Source organism: Muntiacus reevesi, chromosome 1, assembly GCF_963930625.1.
Source record: "Muntiacus reevesi chromosome 1, mMunRee1.1, whole genome shotgun sequence".
NCBI lineage: Eukaryota > Metazoa > Chordata > Mammalia > Artiodactyla > Cervidae > Muntiacus > Muntiacus reevesi.
The window spans coordinates 169,117,247-169,136,286 of record NC_089249.1 but is presented as its reverse complement, the minus strand read 5'-3'; the positions used below and the strand labels follow the sequence as shown (position 1 = coordinate 169,136,286).

Here is a 19,040-nt window from a genome sequence, read left to right as displayed (position 1 = left end):
CCGGCTGGCTGAAACCGAAATGTCCCATGTGTTTCTAAAGGCCAAGCAGTTTGAACATCCAGGTGTGTTAACTATTACATTATAAACTGGGTCTTTCACTGAGTCCCTTTGCTGTCCACCTGAAACTACTGACAACATTGTTAATTGGCTATACCCCAACGAAAAATAAAAAGTTTAAAAAAACACCAACCAAAAAAAAAAACTGGCCCTTTCATTACCTTTGTCACTAATCCAAATGGCTGATCCATCAATAAAATAGCTAAACTCTCTACCTTGGACTATTAAAATTATATATAATTATGTATAAATGCATAATTATTAAATTCCTCAACAAAAAGAGAAAAATTATTAAAGCACATATTTAATCACCAAGAACACATATCCACATTAGGAAATTATATTTTTGGATACTCATCTCATACAAAATTTAACACAAAATTATAGACTTTGATAATAAGGAATATGCAGATTACTATTCTTTCTCCTTTACCAACTTTTCTATCCTCGGAATTAAAGATGTGACAGCAAGTCGTAGTGCAGGGCCAGAAACCAACAGATTTCTTTGTTTTGACTCAGTCAAAGCTGAAAAGGTAGCATCACATAAATAAATAGTTGAAAAAGGTAGTAAGAATTTCATTGCCTTTTCATGGAGTTCTGGGTAACTTGCCTTTGCGTTTATCCAAAACTGAGTTACAGACATTGATTTAAATACTGATTGTAACCTTAAATCTGATGATAATTGTGCTAATTTTTCTTCTTCAAAGTCCGTGAGATTACTATTTTGGTGATTTGTAAAAGGATTAATTATCCACAAATTTCCTGAACGCAAGTCGTCTTCTGGTGGATAACAGTCATTGAGCATTTGAGAAAGTCCTTCCAGATGCTCTAATATAATGCTTGCCATACCGCTCATATTTAAGCCTGATGAGCTTGAGAATTCAGAAAATGAAGGGAACATGTCATAATCATTCTCCTGTGTGCGCTTCAACCACATTTTTAACTTTTTCTTAAGCATATCGATTTTATTATACAAATTGAAGAGAGTAGTCATCGTTCCTTGGAGACTTAAATTTAATCCATTTATAAGTGAAAAAATATCTGATAAATAGGCCACCTTTGCAACCCATTCCTCATCAAAAAAATACTTGGCCAAATCTGAATGCTTCTGATTTAAAAATATTTCAATTTCATGTCGTAATTCAAATAATCTTGTTAAAATTCTTCCTCTTGATATCCAACGTACTTCAGCATGAAGTGGTAAATTCACGTGCTCAGACCCCATCTCTTCACACAAAATTGTCAACATTCGTGAATTCAACCCATTGCTCTTTATAAAGCTTAAAATTTGTGCTGACTGCAAAAGAATTTCATGTAAGCATGGAGACAACTTTTCTGCTGCTAAATGTTCACGGTGAATAAAACAATGTGTAAATGCCACTGTATTCGTGGCAACTTCTTGAATTTTTGCCCTTAAACCAGAACACCTACCAGTCATGCTTGCAGCCCCATCTGTACAGACACCAACACAATGCTTCCAATTCAGAGATTTACTATCAATATATTTATTTATTAGTTCAAATATTTCAAAACCCGTCATTTGGGAAGGTATTTCAATGCAACATAATAATTCTTCTTTCATATCACTACAACCATAATCAATGAAACGAATATAGCACAAAAGAAGTGTGGTATTTGAGATTTCTGATGATTCATCTATCTGAAGGGCAAACCACTTTGACTCTCTGACTTTTTGAATCAGCTGATCTTCAATGTCTGCAGACAGTTCATCAATCCTGTGTCCAATTGTATTATTAGAAAGAGGAATGGTTTTCATCTTGTCTCCAGCACTGGAACCCAAAACTTCTGAACACATTTCTACTAAATATGGTTTAATTAATTCTTCAGCAATGGAAAATGGCTTTTTGCTGGCAGCAATTTGGAAAGCAATTAAATAAGAAGCTTTCACAAGTGACTTTTCAACTAGTAAACACTTTTTTAAAGCACTGTTTTGACATTCCATTTCAAGAGATTTTTCTTCAAAAAAATCTACTGGTTTGTTTTCTAATTCCGAATGCTTTGTCTTCAAATGATGAGAAAGATTTGCTGGCTTCATGTTTTCACTGGATAAAATTTCTCCACAGATGACACACTGTGGCCTTGGTGAACTTTCTTTTGATCCCGGACAGATAATAAAACCAACTTTTAAATATTCCGCATCATAAGTTTGGAAAAAACCTATTCTTTTTTTCTTTGCAGGTGGAGAATCAAGTTCCACATCATTTTTCTCATTAGGCATAGATAAATCTGAATGAAATATTTGAATCAGTTATTTTCAAGAATAAGCAATTTATATTTATCCCCCAAGCATTTAAAATTTATATTTTGTTACTATTTATATTTGCCAAGAGCATATACTAATTAAGGTTTAAACACAAACCATAATACTTCCATGATGCCATTTTTAATTCAGCTTTTAGCTGAATTTCTAATTGTTCAAAGCTTGGTCACTCACAGTAGCATTAATAAAGCTGTAGGCAGTGGTACATGTCCTAGCAATGCAATGTATTCAATACATTAGTGGAATTAGGGCTGATGTCTACAGAATATACCAAGTTAAAAATAAACTATTTTACTTTTTAAAAGATGTGGGGATGGGAGTAAGAGGAGAAAAAAATGTTGAAAAAAGTTAATATTTAGTGAATCTAGATGAAGGGTATATTCATTGTGTATATTCATATATTCATCCAAGGGTGTTCATTGTGCTGTATTTTCAATCTTTCCAAATTTTGAGTTTTTCAAAATTAAAGTTGAGGGGAAAGGGGTTTCATACCCAGTGTCAATGAAAGTGCAAGAAATGGATGCTCTCAAACATTACTGGCTGGAGCATAAATTGATATAACTTTTCAGGAGGGTAATTCTGCAATAACACATCAAAATCTAAGCCTTAAAAATCTATGATAGCTTTTGAATCAGTAATCCCACTACTTAGGATTTATCCTAAGGACACAATTATACAAGTGAAGAAAGATCTGTTTATACACCCTTAACTCGATACTGTTTATAAAAAACCAGCAGCAATCTAAATGTTCAACCTTAGGAGGATGGATATACTTTATATATATATATATATATATATATATCTGTATGTTATATAAATTGGAATCTATGCATCCATTAAGAATCTCAATATATATTTAAATTTATGTTGATATGAAATGTTTTCATGCAATGTCAAGTAAAAAAGTAGTTTACAACAGTATATAGAAAACATCCTAATACTTAATCTAGAAATTCAAAAAATGTAATAAGCACACACATACCCACATATGTAGCTGAACACAGATCCCTTACTACCTTCCATATGTGGATGTGTATTTAATATAAATTCAGGTAAACAAAGAGTGTATCATTTTAACAGGAATATAAAACAAATCAGATTTACTGAGAAAGGAAAACAGAATTCTCCTTGACTCCTACCAAAAGAAAGGCATCCTACATAAAATCTCATGGTTAGCTGTTGACAGAGTAAGCTTTTAAATATAGTATATTCTGTGAAGTAAAATTATCATTAAAAAGAAATAACAAAAAAAGCTTTGGGCAGTATATTTACGGCTGAGTCCCTTTGCTGTCCATCTGAAATTATCACAATATTGTTAATTGGCTATATACGCCAATATAAAATAAAAAGTTTTAAAAAAAAGTTTCAGGCAGAATAGGCTATCAAGGTACCTGAAAATATAAGGGTAGTGGGATTAAAAGCAGTTAACATGGATTGGGGCAAGAGTGTACAACATTTTCAAATAATTTTCCTGATCACCAATACCTCAGACATACAGTTATACTTCTAGTAAATTAATTCACAGTGTTTAAAAAAGAACCAAGGTTAAACCACTAATGCTTTTAACTAAGTTTTAACTAAATTTTAACTAAATTTGTATTTAGTAATTATAATAGACTGTCAGTACATCTGAAGAGCAATGTGCATATACAGAAGATGCTTATTCAGAAGATACTGTCCAAAAAAAAAAAAACAAAAAAGATACTGTCCACATAACGCTTTGAGTACATATGCATTCAATTTAGCAGTTATTAGTGTTAATGACAATAAATACCGAAGGAATAAATTAAATGTTCAAAGTAGGTGATCCAAGAATTAATGTTTTCACATTTAAGAAACTATCAATGACTTTTCTTTCTGCAAAAATCAAAACAAGCACATAAAACAGAGAACAAACTTACTACACATGGAAAGCACAACACATACCTGTCTGACATTCCTTGTGTTGTGTATGTGGTTTGCAAGAGGTAGCCTTGGTCTGTGTGACAGGTTTGCACAATAATGCTTTGTTCTTTAAAAGTTTTGAAGACTGGGAAGACAGAAGTTTCATGGCATCTGTCTGCGTACTTCCCTAGTTAAAAACAAATTCAGAAACCAAAGAGAGATTTTTTTTTTTTTAGTATCTTCTCACTGACTATAATTGCTATCGATCGAAAGGTGATATATATAAAAAGAAATATAATTCTCTGAAAGAGTGGTACAATAAAATTGCTTTGGAAAATATATACTAACTACTAATTCTTCAATCAGTATCAGTACCATTTATTGATTTTTAAAAATACTCTGCCTACAGTAAGTAAAATGAAAACAATCTGCAGATTAGGACAACTGGCTATTCAGAAAAATTGGATCAAACTTCAGACCATATGCAAAAAAATACTTCATACTGATTAAAGACCTCAACACGAAAAAAATAAAACTGAAATTAATGGAGAATTTCCAAATAATCAGAAATCAGAGAAACTACTGTTCATCTAATAAGGCCTTCTCATCTCTCCTTGCTGTTCCCTGGAAGTCTGCATTCGGTGTCTCTCTCCGTTTCTCTGTTGCCTTCTTTCTCCTTTCCCTTTTTTCTGTGCCTGGTTCAAAATCGGGAAAGGAGCATGAGAAGGCTGAATGCTGTTACCCTGATGATTTAACTTAAAAGCAGAGAACACAGGGCTTCCCAGGTGGCACTAGTGGTAAAGAACCCACCTGCCAATGCAGGAGAAATAAGAGATCCAGCTTCAATTCCTGGGTCAGGAAGATCCCCTGGAGGAGGGCATGGTAACCCACTCCATTACCCTTGCCTGGAGAGTCCCATGGACAGAGGAGCCTGGTGGGATATAGTCCATAGGGTCCAAAAGAGCTGGACATGACTAAAGTGACTTAGCACGCATGCACACAGCGTACATCATGCCAAATGCCAAGCTGGATCAATCACAAGCTGGAATCAAGACTGCCTGGAGAAATATCAACAACCTCAAATATGCAGATGACACTAGATGGTAGAAAGTGAAGAGGAACCAAAGAGCCTCTTGATAAGGGTGAAAGAGCAAAGTGAAAAAGCTGGCAAAAAATTCAACATTCAAAAAACTAAAGATCATGGCATCCGGTTCCATCACTTCATGGGAAACAGAAGGGGAAAGAGTAGAAACAGTGGCAGATTTTATTTTCATGAGCTCCAAAGTCACTGCAGATGGTGACTGCAGCCATGAAATTAAAAGACACTTACTCCTTGAAAGCAAAGCTAGGGCAAACCTAGACAGTGTATTAAAAAGCAGAGATATCACTTTGCCAACAAAGGTCTATATAGTCAAAGCTATGGTTTTTCCGGTAGTCATGTACAGATGTGAGAGTTGGACCATAAAGAAGGCTGAGCACCAAAGAATCGGTGCTTTTGAATTGTGGTGCTGGAGAAGACTCTTGAGAGTCCCTTGGACAGCAGGGAGTTCAAACCAGTCAATCCTAAAGCGCAGTCCTGAACATTCATTGGAGGGACTGATGCTGAAGCTAAAGCTCCAGTACTTCATCCATCTGATAAGAGCGGACTCACCGGAAAAGACCCTGATATTGGGAAAGACTGAAGGCAAAAGTAGAAGAGAGCAACAGAGGATGAGACAGTCAGATAGCATCACCAACTCAATGAACATGGATCTGAGCAAACTCCAGGAGATAGTGAAGGACGGTGAGCCCAGTGTGCTGCAGTCCTTGGGATCACAGAGTCAGACACAACTGACTGAACAACAACAACAGAGGAGGTATTCTTAAATAAAACACGAAAGACTTAAGTAGAAAAGACTGATAAAATTGACTACCTTGAAATTTTAAACTTTTGCAAACAGTGACCTTTAAAGTTGAAGGATAAACAACAGAATGGGCAAAGAACATGTATTTAAAACGTGTTCTTTCATTCAGTAAACATTTACTGAATGTTTACTACAAGTCAGGCACTGTTCTTAGCCCGGAAGATCTTAATTTAAAGACAAACACCAGAAAATTATGATTGTATTTTAAGAGTGATGGGAAACCACCAAATGGTACAGTAGTCCCTCCTCATCTGCAGTTTTGCTCTCCGTGGTTTCAGTTACCGGTGGTCAACTGCAGTCTGAAAATACAGTATTTCTGAAAACTCCAGAAATAAACAATTCACAAGTTTACGTTATGGAACTGTGCACCATTCTGGGTAGCACGATGAAATCTCCTGCTGTCCCATTCTGTCCTGGAGAGGAAGTGAACCATTCCTTTGTCTGGCATATCCTGCCCATTAGCCATTTTGTAGCTCTGGTGGTTCAGATAGTAAAGAATCCGCCTGCAATGCAGGAGACCTGGGTTTGATCCCTGGGTTGGGAAGATTTCCTGGAGAAGGAAGTGGCTACCCACTCCAGTATTCTTGTCTGGAGAATCCATTGACAGAGGAACCTGGCAAGCTACCATGGGATCGCATAGTCAGACATGACTGAAGCAATTAACACTTCCACTATTTTTTTCACTTTCAGCCATCAAGGATGTCAAACGATTCCCATGATATCACAGTGCTTGTGGTCAAGTAACTGTTGCTATACTTAGGTTCCCAGATAGCTCAGTGGGTAAAGAATCTGCCTGCAATGCAGGAGACATAAGAGATGCAGATTCAATCCTTGGGTCGGAAAGATCCTCTGGGGAAGGCCATGGCAACCCACTCCAGTCTTGCCTAGAGAATCCTGTGGACAGAGGAGCGTGGCGAGTACAGTCCACAGGGTCAGAGTCAGACATGATTCAGACATGTGATTAAGCATTGCACAGCATAACTTTTATAGTATTTGATAATGGCGCCCCAAAGCGCAAGAGCAGCAATTCAGATACACCAAAGTCCTAAATTGCATCCTTCAAGTGCAAAGGGAAAAGTCTAACACTTCATCACAATGCCTACGTACTTCACCTCACTTAATCATCTCATATCACCACAACAATGGTGATACAGTACAATAAGGTATTTTGAGACAGAGATCACGTTAGTATAACTTTCATTATAGTATACTGTTATAACTGTTCTATGTTATTGCTACTGTTGTCAATCTCTTACTGTGCCTAAGTTATAAATTAAACTTTATCATAAATATGTATGTATAGGAAAAAAATTAGTGTATATATTGGGTTTGGTACTATCCATAGTTTCAGGCATCCACTGAGGGTTTTGCAACATATTCCCCACAGATAAAGGGGAGACTGTTATTTAAATTTACTTTTTAAATAGATGTTGAAAGAAAGTGAAAGTGAAGTCGCTCAGTCATGTCCAACTCTTTGCGACCCCATGGACTGTAACCTACCAGGCTCCTCTGTCCATGGGATTTTCCAGGCAAGAGTACTAGAGTGGGTTGTCATTTCCTTCTTCAGGGGATCTTCCTGACCCAGGGATCGAACATGGGTCTCTGGCATTGCAGGCAGGCGCCTTACCCTCTGAGCCACCAGGGAAAGCCACAATAGATGTCAGATGCAATAATTCTGAATGATGTAAGAATTCATAAAGCATACTCGTGAAAAGTAAGTTTTCTACAACTGTGTGCCATGTATCCAAACTCAGTCGTGAACACAATGTTCTCAGTCTCTTATACATCCTTCTAGAGATGGGCTGCATAATTAAGTTGCTTCTGATTACACAGACGTCATTGTTCAGTTACTCAGTCATGTCCAACTCTTTGTGACGCCATGAACTGCAGCAGGCCAGGCTTGCCTGTCCTTTACTATCTCCTGGAGTTTGCTCAAACTCATGTCCATTGAGTTGATGATGCCATCCAACATCTCATCCTCTGTTGCCACCTTTTCCACCTGCCCTCAATTTTTCCCAGCATCAGGGTCTTTTCCAATGAGTCGGCTCTTCACATCAGGTGGCCAAGGTATTGGAGTTTCAGCTTCAACATCAGTCCTTCCAATGAATATTCAGGGATGATTTCCTTTAGGACTGACTTGCTGTCCAAGGGACTCTCAAGAGTCTTCTTAGCACCACAGTTCGAAAGAATCGATTCTTCAGCACTCAGCCCTCTTTACACATGGTAGCACATTATTAGCAAGGTTCAGCACCTGCTTTGCCACTTAGTTAACAATCTTGGAGGTATTTTCATGTAACTTTATACAAAGCTGCCTGTTAACACTTTTATACACTGACTGCACTATATGTAATTTGAAGAGTCCCTGCTGCTGAACACTAAATGTTACAAATCTTTTGCTACTATAAACAAATAAATATCCTTACATACTAACTGATTCTGCATGTGCTAGTATATCTACAGACTAAGGTCTTTTCTCTTTTCCTGCAAAGCCTTTACTGTCTCCATTTGGTTCATGGTTTGGGAGAGGGCTCCTGGGTCATTAAAAAGCTGCCTAGTGGCTGCAGGAAGATGCTCAGGCAGAAGTCCTGACACCTGGGGGATGCACAGGGTCCCCTCAAAGGCAGCTGGGCCAGAGGCTCCTAGCCCTTCTTGAGTTGAGGCTGACCCCTCAAAGGGATACTCGCTGGCCCAACGGCAGCCAGTCTGTCCGGTGGATGCCCAACTTCTTGCTGAGTTTCATCTCCTCATCTGTGAAGTGATTCTCCAGGACGTCACAGAGATGGGGGTCTGCACAGGCAGAACCAGGGTATGAAGATCCAAAAGGGCTTGGTTCAGGTTCTTCTCCACGACCAGAGCGGTGTCCATGGTGTCCAGGGTTTTACCTCACTCATCTTGGGACAGGTTCAGCACACCCGGAAGAGGGTACAGCCACTGCACCGATTTAGTATCTTCAAGAGGCCAGCTCTCAGGAGAAGCGGCCCACAGTCTCCAGAGCCACACTGTCACGGTGGACATGGATGTTCAGAGAGCAGTACGTGTAGGAGGCCTGCAGATGCGGGCTGCCACGTGTTCCATGCTGGCCTCCACCTTGGTGGAATAATTCTGATTAATCTGGGGGCTCTTGGTTGACTGGCAATAAAACCAATGTTGGCTGGTCCCGGAGACAGTGGATGGCTGAGAAGATGGTTCTGAAGGTTAGGACTGGAAAAGAGGTTGGAGGGTGGTCAGAGGCTGGAAGAAGAGGCATCTCTGGGTCTATTCCAGCTAGACCCTATTGAAACAAGAGACAGATCCGCAGGACCGCCAGGCACACTGACTAGAATAAGGTCGTATAAGTGCTATTTGGTGGGTCAAAATATATGAAAATCTGTATATTACAATGTATAGGAGCCTACTTCTCAATACTCTTAAACATTATTTTTTGCTGTTTCTCAATAAGTGAGCAATTATATAATAGTAGTATGGTTAGATATTTTTCATGTTTAAGCATTATTTATATTTCCTCTTCTGTGAACTGTCTATTCATATCCTTTTCCCAGTTTTCCTTTATCTTTTAATTCTATGCATGATTTTGAATGGGCAGTATAACATGGGACAAAATCCAAAGATTCAAATAGCAGATAAAAAAAAAAAAATTCTCCCTGTTAAAATTCTCCCCCAGTCTTTCAGTTTTCCTCAAAGGTAATCACTGCTGTCTCTTTACTGGCTGCCTTCCAGAGGTATTCTATACAAACGTACAGGCACGAAACATATATAAGACTGCTTTGTGTCCGTGCATAAAGAGCTACCGCATTCTTTTTAACTGCATGATATTCCACCACACGGGATATGGTATATTTAACTACAGTCCAAATGGAGCAGCTGTGTATGCGTGCAAGGGATTCCACTTGCCAGGACATGTGACTAAGTGTGGGATTGGACAGGGTGCATTTCAGACTCTCTATTTAGGGCATTCTTTTTTTTTTTTTCCTAATTTGTACAATATCTCAGGATGAACTCACAACAGCCCTGACCACTGATGAAACAACTAGGACGTTTACAGGCTTTTCCTACTTCAAACAATACTGCAATTGTTATCCTTGTACATCATTTCATAAATGTGCAAAATATATCTGAAGGGTAAATTCTTAAAATTGGCGTTCCTGGGTAAAAGAGTATTTACATTTTAAATTTTAACAGGTTTTACTAAGTTGCCCTCTATAGCAGTTTTACCAACTGCTTTGGCATTTTTATCTTTGCCATCTGAGAAAACTATGGTTCTAAATGGTACTTCTCTAATCTTGAAGCTGAATTATGTTTGTGTATGTTTAAGAACTATTTTTATTTCCAAGTCTGTAAAATTATGGATCATACTTTTACCCATGTTCCTAATGGTATTGGGTCTTCTCTCTGACTCACAGAAACTCTTTACATATGGAAAAAAAAAACAGCCTTCTACAACATAAATTGCAACTTCTTCATTTTTCCTATGTGTCTTGACTTTGAAATGTAGTTGAATTTTCCTCACAAATCTTTATGGCTTTAGGGTTCTATAACATATTTAGAGAGACTTTCCCTACTTCTGCATTAAAACTCTTTCCTATACTTTTTCCTAATACTTTCACTACTTTTTAAACTTCAAATTTTTCTCCATCTGGGCATCATTTTGGTTTAACTTAGGAGGTAGAAGTCCTATGGTATTTTCTTCCATATGTCTACTCAGTTGTCACAGCACTGTTCATTGAATAATCTAGATCTCTTCTAATGATGTGAACTGCCACCTTTATTGTTTCTAAAGTCGTGTGTGTGTGTGTGTGTATATATATATATTTAGGTCTATTTTTGGACTTCTTTTCTATCGAATTGTCTATCCATGGCTTCGCTGTTTCAACTATGAAACAACTGTTGTTTCAACTATGTAGCTCTGTAAAATCTGTTGTATAAATGATTCACTTTACTGTACATCTAAAACTACCACAGCATTGTAAATCAACAATATGCTAATAAAAATTTTAAAGGTTTTTTAAAAATTTGTAGTTATAATTTGGGGAACTAGCTCTTCCCCTTCTTTATTCTTCTTTTTCAGAATTTCATTGAAGGTTTTTAAAGCATCAGAGTGACAATCTGATTTGTGTTTTAAAATGACCATCCTGGCAACACTGTGGAGAAAAAAACTGCAAATGGCAAGAATGGAAGGAGAAAGACAAGTAGGAGGTCACTGCAATAATACAGAAGAAAGACGATGGCGGCTCAGACTAAGAATCTGGCACCAGGAGCAGTAAGAAGTAAGGAACACTGCAGAGGGAAATGTGGAGGAAATAAAAGGACTCTGCTTTACCTGAGACGGCTGTTCATCATCTAAGAGCAGACGTCATGCAGACAGTTGGAAGGATACATGAACCTAGAGCTCAGAGGTCAAGGCAGGAGAAATAAGTCTGGTAATCAGCCACCATCTAGGTAGTTTAAAACCAGAGGACTGGATGAGTCCCCTGCAAAGAAATGTGTAGATTGGCAAAAGGGATAAGTATGATGACCTAGAAGTTGAAGATATTTCAAGGAAGGAAGGAGAGATCAACTGTATCAAATGTTACTGAAAGCATGAAGAGAATGAGAACTGAAATTTGACCACTAGATTTGGCAAAATAAAGACTGATAGAGATCTTGACAAGAAATATTTCAGCAGAGTGGTACAAACAAAAGCCTGACTAGAGTGAGTGAAGAAAAGAAAACAGATTAAAAAAATGATGCAGCAAGCACAGGCCACCCTTAGAGGATTTTTTCCCAAAATGAAAAGCAGAAAAATGGGACAGTAACTGAAAGGCCATGGTATTAAAGAAGGATTTTTTTTCAAGTAGGAAATATTACTGCATGTTTTTGTGTTGATAAAAATGATGAGTAAAAAGAAAGACAAATCCAGAATATAGAAAAAAAAAATCCATAAGAAAAAAACAAACACAAAAATGGGGAATAACTAAAAACAGGAAATTCCAAGATAAGAAAATTCAAATGTTCAGAAACAGAAATATAAGCAAACTCAGTGACATATAAAATAGTAATCAGTGACATATAAAATTAAATAATAAGATATTACTGAAGACTGGCAAAAAAAAGTTTAAATCTGACAACATAAAATGATAGTAAGGCTGTGGGAAATGAGTACAAACATAAACTGCCAGTGGAAATAAAAACTGGAACACCCACTCAATAGGGCAATTTGAAAACTAAAAATGCAAATACCCTTTGTCCCCAAAATTCCACTCTTCCATGTCTACCCTAGACAAATGCCTGCACACATGCACAGGAAGACATATACGAGAATGTTCACTGTGGCAGAGATTTTTGATAGCGAAGCAACATAATGTTTATCAACAGGGCAATAGATAAATAAAATGTGGTATCTATATGCAATATAGGAGATCAAGCCAGTCAATCCTAAAGGAAATCAACCCTGACTATTCACTGGAAGGAGTTCTGCTGAAGCTGAAGCTCCAATATTTTCGCCACCTGACATGAAGAGCCAACTCATTGGAAAAGACCCTGATGCTAGGAAAGATTGAAGGCAAAAGAAGAAGGGGGCAGCAGAGGTTAGATAGTACCACCGATTCAATGGACCTGAATTTGAGCAAACTCCAGGCGACAGAACAGAACAGAGGAGCCTGGCATGCTGCAGTTCACGGGGGTGCAAAGAGTAAGACCACAACCTAGCAACTGAACAACAACAAAATATACAATATTATACAGAAGCAGTAGAAAGGTACCAAATCTATCAAGAATCAGATGCGTATTTTAAAAAATACTATTATTTTCCATGGATGTGTACATATGAATGTAAAAGATTAAAAACGGTCTGAAAGGACACACACCAAATTCGTACAGTAGCTGCATCTAGGGACGTGAAAAAGGACTGAGGGTGTGATTCATTTTTTAAAAGGGAGGGTAAGAAAAGAAAAAAACTGAGCAAATAAGCCAAATCTATCAACGGTTAACTCTGGATGCAGGGAATACAGGAGAACACGGGGTTGGCAAAGTCTGGTTCATGGCCCGTCATTCGCGTTTTAAAGTTCCATCAGAACAGAACCACTCACACATTTACGTTCGGTCGGGGGCTACTTCTGATATACAGGGGCAGAAGGAAGGGGCTGCAACAGAGCCTGCACGGCCTGCGAAGGCTAATTTACTCTCTAGACCTGTACAGAAGTTTGCTGACATCTGCGGTATGCTTTCGTCTGTGCACTTTCCAGTACCTCACCTTTCCCCCAAATTTAAGACCACTTAAGTAAGTAACTTGAAGGAATCCAGACCAAAGTCCCAGAGAAACAAAGAAAAAGATTCTTAAACAGTCTGGTTTTCCTTTTTTTAAAATCATAAAAATATTACATTATTTATTATTATACTTTTTATAGACCACACTGAAAATATTAATCAGAACTCTTCTGTAACACAGTTTAAATGACTGGTGAATTACAGAAGTACTCCATAAAGGGAAAACATATATAGGGCAGTCACATTTAATATGAGAGATATGCTCCTGAAAAATTCAAAGCCAACATAATTTAAGACTAATTGCCCCATATATATCGAGAAAGGATGCATTATCACAGAATATAAACTTATAACAAATATAGAATATTTTCATAATTCATAACATAATACATAACAATACTTATTTCATAATAATACCTATTAATTTAAGACACAATACATTAATAATTCATTATATAATTAAGAAGTTAATAAAATTATTAATGCTATAACACAGTGATTTATTAATCATAATTTTAAAATATAATTGAAAGTACAATACATAATATATGTATAAATATGAAATTAACTTAATGACAGTTCATTAACTAATGTGGCATACTGCCTAAAAATAATTAACTAGTGTTATCATTATCCTCTTCCAACAACCTTAACAATGGAAGAGTTAAGAGATATCAAATTAAGTAAGATAAACTCTTCACACTATGGTGAAGGCTGGTCTGATTTCCTGGAAGACTTTTGCTAAAGAATGAAGCTAATGAATCTAACGTGGTTTGGGTTTTTTCCCTTTTTTTCCCCACTGAGGATTTCTGATGAGATGGTTGGACGGCCTCATCAACTGAATGGACAAGAGTCTGAGTAAACTCCGAGAGTAGTTGGTGATGGACAGGGAGGTCTGGTGCGCTGCAGTCCACGGGGTCACAAAGAGTCAGATACGACTGAGCGACCGAACTGACTGACTGCAAGCTGAAATGTTTTGATAGATTCAGTGCTAGCAGATATCGCTTGCCTGCTCATTTTTATATTCTTAAAACTTTGGTGGGCTTTAAACTTGAAATGCCAGACTTGTAGTAAACCTTCTTGCCTCAGTGTCGCCTCCTTTCAAATAATCAAAAATACTTCATGCCTTAGCACAGATGAGCGCTTGGCCTCAGGGGTACATTATGGCAGCATTGATCTTTCACCTGTGCTGCCAGGATTTTTTCCATTTATTCCATCCCCCTTGCCTGGTTACAAGATAATTTTTGTGAACTAAAGGGTGTATCTGCTCTAAAACCACTTTGGGGTTTTTTGAACATTATCTCTAATACCCTGCAGGGTGCGCTCTCCTAAATTAACAGCATGAGATATAGCAATGGTCTGGCCTTCTTCACAGTTTTATCACATCGAACTTCTCCAAATTTATTGAATTTGGGATCCACTTTTTAGTACAGCACTATCACTTAATGAACCTGAATCACACTGTTGTATGATATTTTTTTTAAAAGATTTTTAATTGTATCAAGAGCAAATGTTAAGAGAGCAACACAAAAGTGAAAACATTAACCCAATATCTGACACATTAGGTTTTGTGTGATATTGATAAAGGATGATAGGAATTTTGTTTTCTTGCTAAAGAGACACTGACATAAGACAATGACATAGTCTATAATTCTTTCAAACTGCCAGATTTGAAATTATGCATTTCTTTAAATTTCTTTTTTTAATTTCAGGAAGTTTCACAATAAAGAGAGAATTTTATTTTTTTAAGAGAGAATTTAAATATTATTTTACTTTGCACTATTTTCAGCTTCACATAATTCAAGGATGCATAAAACAACAATACACTGAACTTTTTCAGAACCTTCTAGCCTAAAAGAAAAATACTTGAAAGTAGTAAGAGAAAAATAAGCAACCAGATGGAATTAACAAGTATTTAAAGAAACTAAGGAACCAGAATACAAACAGTAAAATAAATCAGAAATGCATTCTTATTACTGATCTAACTTTAAAATTCAAAAACAAAAATTAGTGCATAATATATCACTCCACTTTTTAAAACAACTAAGTAGCAAACAGAAATGTACTCAGACATACATTAGAAGGCTATATCTCAAAATGAAACCAAACCCAAGGAATATTAATCAGGAAGATAATTAATAAAACTTACATTTTCAATGATCTTTGTTGCCTCTTTAGTAATAACTGCACCTGTTATAAATTAAAACATACATTATTATCCCTAGAATATACACAAGTAAACATTGAAACCAAGAGGTTACTATTCTCTCTCTAAGGTGGTCTAGAGTCTAGTCCAGAATTTCTCAAAAAGTAGTACAAGGAAATTTGGCATCAATATCACCTGGAGTGCTTGGTATAGGCAAAGGATTTCTGGGCCCCAATCCCAACCTACTGTGTTAGAATCTCTGATGTTAAAGGCAGCAATATTAAATCATTGGGGTTCTTTAAAAAATAAATTATACATACCACTTCCTTCCCTATGCACGCCACCCTGCTTGCTACCCACTTCCCTCAGAGACAGAGAGGCATGTTTCTTCATATAAATGTACATGTGAGTATTACCAGTAAGCGCTATTTACACTAGGAAAAAACCTCTACAGTTTACCCAAATGCCTTTACTTCAAGTCATACCTTTTAAAACACCACTCCCTGTGGGCTGAGCAGGAGATATTTTTGCCAGTGACACCACATTGGTTATAACTGGTGTAGTATTTGTCCTTGCAGCAGGGAGCGCCACTGAAGCAATGTGTGCCTTAGAAACATTTACTGATTAAAATAAATAAAAAGGTAAGACAAAAGGATCACATGCACACATTTAAAAAACTCTATTTAACAACTAAGTTTCTAAGCAATGCAAATATATAACTGTACAATGTTGGGTTTCTCAAAGAAAGGCAAGGCCAAAGAATGATCAAACTACCACACAATTGCACTTATCTCACATGCTAGTAAAGTAATGCTCAAAATTCTCCAAGCCAGGCTTCAACAATACATGAACCATGAACCTCCAGATGTTCAAGCTGGTTTTAGAAAAGGCAGAGGAACCAGAGGTCAAATTGCCAACATTTGCTGGATCATCAAAAAAAGCAAGAGTTCCAGAAAAACATCTATTTCTGCTTTATTGGCTATGTCAAAGCCTTGACTGTGTGGATCACCACAAACTGTGGAAAATTTTTCAAGAGATGTGAATACCAGACCACAGGACCTGCCTCTCTTGAGAAACCTGTATGCAGGTCAGGAAGCAACAGTTAGAACTGGACATGGAACAACAGACTGGTTCCAAATAGGAAAAGGAGTACATCAAGGCTGTATATTGTCACCCTGCTTATTTAATGCATATGCAGAGTACATCATGTGAAATGCTGGGCTGCAAGAAGCACAAGCTGGAATCAAGATTGCCGGAAGAAATATTAATAACCTCAGGTATGCAGATGACACTACCCTTATGGCAGAAAGTGAAAAAGAACTAAAGAGCCTCTTGATGAAAGTGAAAGAGGAGAGTGAAAAAGTTGGCTTAAAGCTCAACATTCAGAAAACTAAGATCATGGCATCAGGTCCCACCACTTCATGGCAAATAGATGGGGAAAGAGTGCAAACAGTGGCAGAGTTTATTTTGGGGGGCTCCAAAATCACTGCAGATGGTAACTGCAGCCATGAAATTAAAAGACGCTTATTCCTTGGAAGGAAAGTTATGACCAACCTAGATAGCATATTAAAAAGCAGAGACATTACTTTGTCAACAAAGGTCCATCTAGTCAAGGCTACAGTTTTTCCAGTGGTCATGTATATCCATACATGATATGGATATGATAGTTGGACTATAAAGAAAGCTGAGCAGTGAAGAATTGATGATTTTGCTCTGCTGTTGGAGAAGACTCTTGAGAGTCCCTTGGACTGGAAGGAGATCAAACCAGTCCATCCTAAAGAAAATCAGTCCTGAATATTCATTGAAAAGACTGATGTTGAAACTGAAACTCCAATATTTTGGCTACCTGATGCGAAGAACTGACTCATCTGAAAAGACCCTGATGCTGGGAAAGATTGAAAGCAGGAGGAGAAGGGGATGAAAGAGGATGAGGTGGTAGGATGGCATTACTGACTCAATGGACATGAGTTTGAGTAGACCCCAGGAGTTGGTGATGGACAGGGAGGCCTGGCGTACTGCAGTCCATGGGGTCGCAAAGAGTCGGACACGACTGAGCAACTGAACTGAACTGAACTGAATGTTGGGTTGGGTGATCCTGTTTAGATTAGTGTTCACTGGGACTTAAAGGGTGCCTAATTCTCTAAAATTAGAAACTTCAAATGATACTTAATGCATAAAAATACAGTTACTGGCTTCAGGATTAACTGGACTTTTCCATTAGTGAATATTAAAATTTCTACACCGAAAGCGTGATTCAAATAAAAATTTAACCTGATAATTTTTATAAGTAAGTTGGTGACGTAGCTCTCCATCCACATAAAAACACTGGTTTTGTTAACCCACATTATAGAACAAAAATTCCACCATTACCCAGACTGGTCTTAGGGAATGGATGATAACACAAAAGATTAGCACAAGGCATATGTGGTTAAGGTGATGATTAATAAGATTGCAAAAGCAGACAAAGGCCAGACCATAAAGTCAGAGCATATGAATTCTGTCAACTCAGGAGCACTCCAGGCTTTGATGAGAGAACATAACATCAAATGTTTTTAGTCTAACTCAAGAGAAGTGCTACTTCAGAGAGCTACTTTCAGAACATGCCACGTATCTATTCATCTGGATATTTTGACCACATTAGCTGTCCTACTTGCAAAATTATTTTATTCTTAGCCAGGAAAAACTTTGCTACCCATGAAGAACTGGTCTACTTTATTTTTTCTGATATAATTAATGTGTTGTTTTTTTTCCCTTGGCTACAAGCAAGCTCTGAATCAAATCTTACACCAGTAACAGCCACCATATTAACATATCCTCTTCCTTTGTTTGCCCTGATTTTCTATTTTTATTTCTGCTTTATTAACTGAATAGCAATATATCACTTAGCGTAAATTATTTATATACAGATAAATTCAATCAAAAGCAAACCAATCTAATTTTCCTAAAAAATTATTGCTTACATATTTATTGATTCCTTGGTATGTTTGATTTTGAAAACAAAAAGCATGAAGATTAATTTGCCCACTAGGGCAATCTTTAAGGATTCTTAAAGGTAAATTTAAGTAAATTTTGGCTATCTGAATGCAGTGAAATTTTGTTATTATATTATTTACAACTTTGAGTGCTGACAAAAACTTAGCACTGACAGAAAGATCCCATTAGCTAAGTTTAACTTTACCTTTATTTTGTGAAAAAGGGTCATTCATAACTTGCTGACGATGACAAAACTCCAAGACACAAAGTAGGTTACAGAAATGTTTGATGTTTCCTCTCCATTTGATGGACTCACTTAGCTTCCCCTGTCGTTTACAACCATCACACTTGGCCATCTGAGAAAGAAATGTGAAACAGAATAGGCTGAAAACTATAAAATAATGAAAATATAACACTAATCATAAAACCAGAAGGAACTATGAAAACAGGATGTATGAGTCAGTTGAGATCACAAAATGTAAGGTTCCTACCTTAAGATATTGTAGTCAGAAATACATACACTATTTGTTTTATATAGATGCCCTCAATCAAG

At 37.0% G+C, this 19,040-nt stretch overlaps 1 protein-coding gene across 4 annotated transcripts in view; it reads right to left on the bottom strand.

Moving 5' to 3' along the window:
• Positions 1-383: 383 nt before the first annotated feature.
• ZMYM6 (zinc finger MYM-type containing 6) overlaps positions 384-19,040 on the bottom strand; it is a 44,105-nt gene continuing 25,448 nt past the window's right edge. For all 4 annotated transcript variants that reach the window (XM_065916704.1, XM_065916711.1, XM_065916707.1 and 1 more), the window contains 5 exons: positions 18,693-18,843; positions 16,000-16,134; positions 15,518-15,558; positions 4,265-4,409; positions 384-2,304 (listed from right to left, as the gene is read on the bottom strand). In XM_065916704.1, coding sequence (XP_065772776.1) covers positions 473-2,304; positions 4,265-4,409; positions 15,518-15,558; positions 16,000-16,134; positions 18,693-18,843 — 2,304 coding nt within the window. In that variant the 3' untranslated portion in view covers positions 384-472. The remainder of the gene's footprint in view (positions 2,305-4,264; positions 4,410-15,517; positions 15,559-15,999; positions 16,135-18,692; positions 18,844-19,040) is intronic.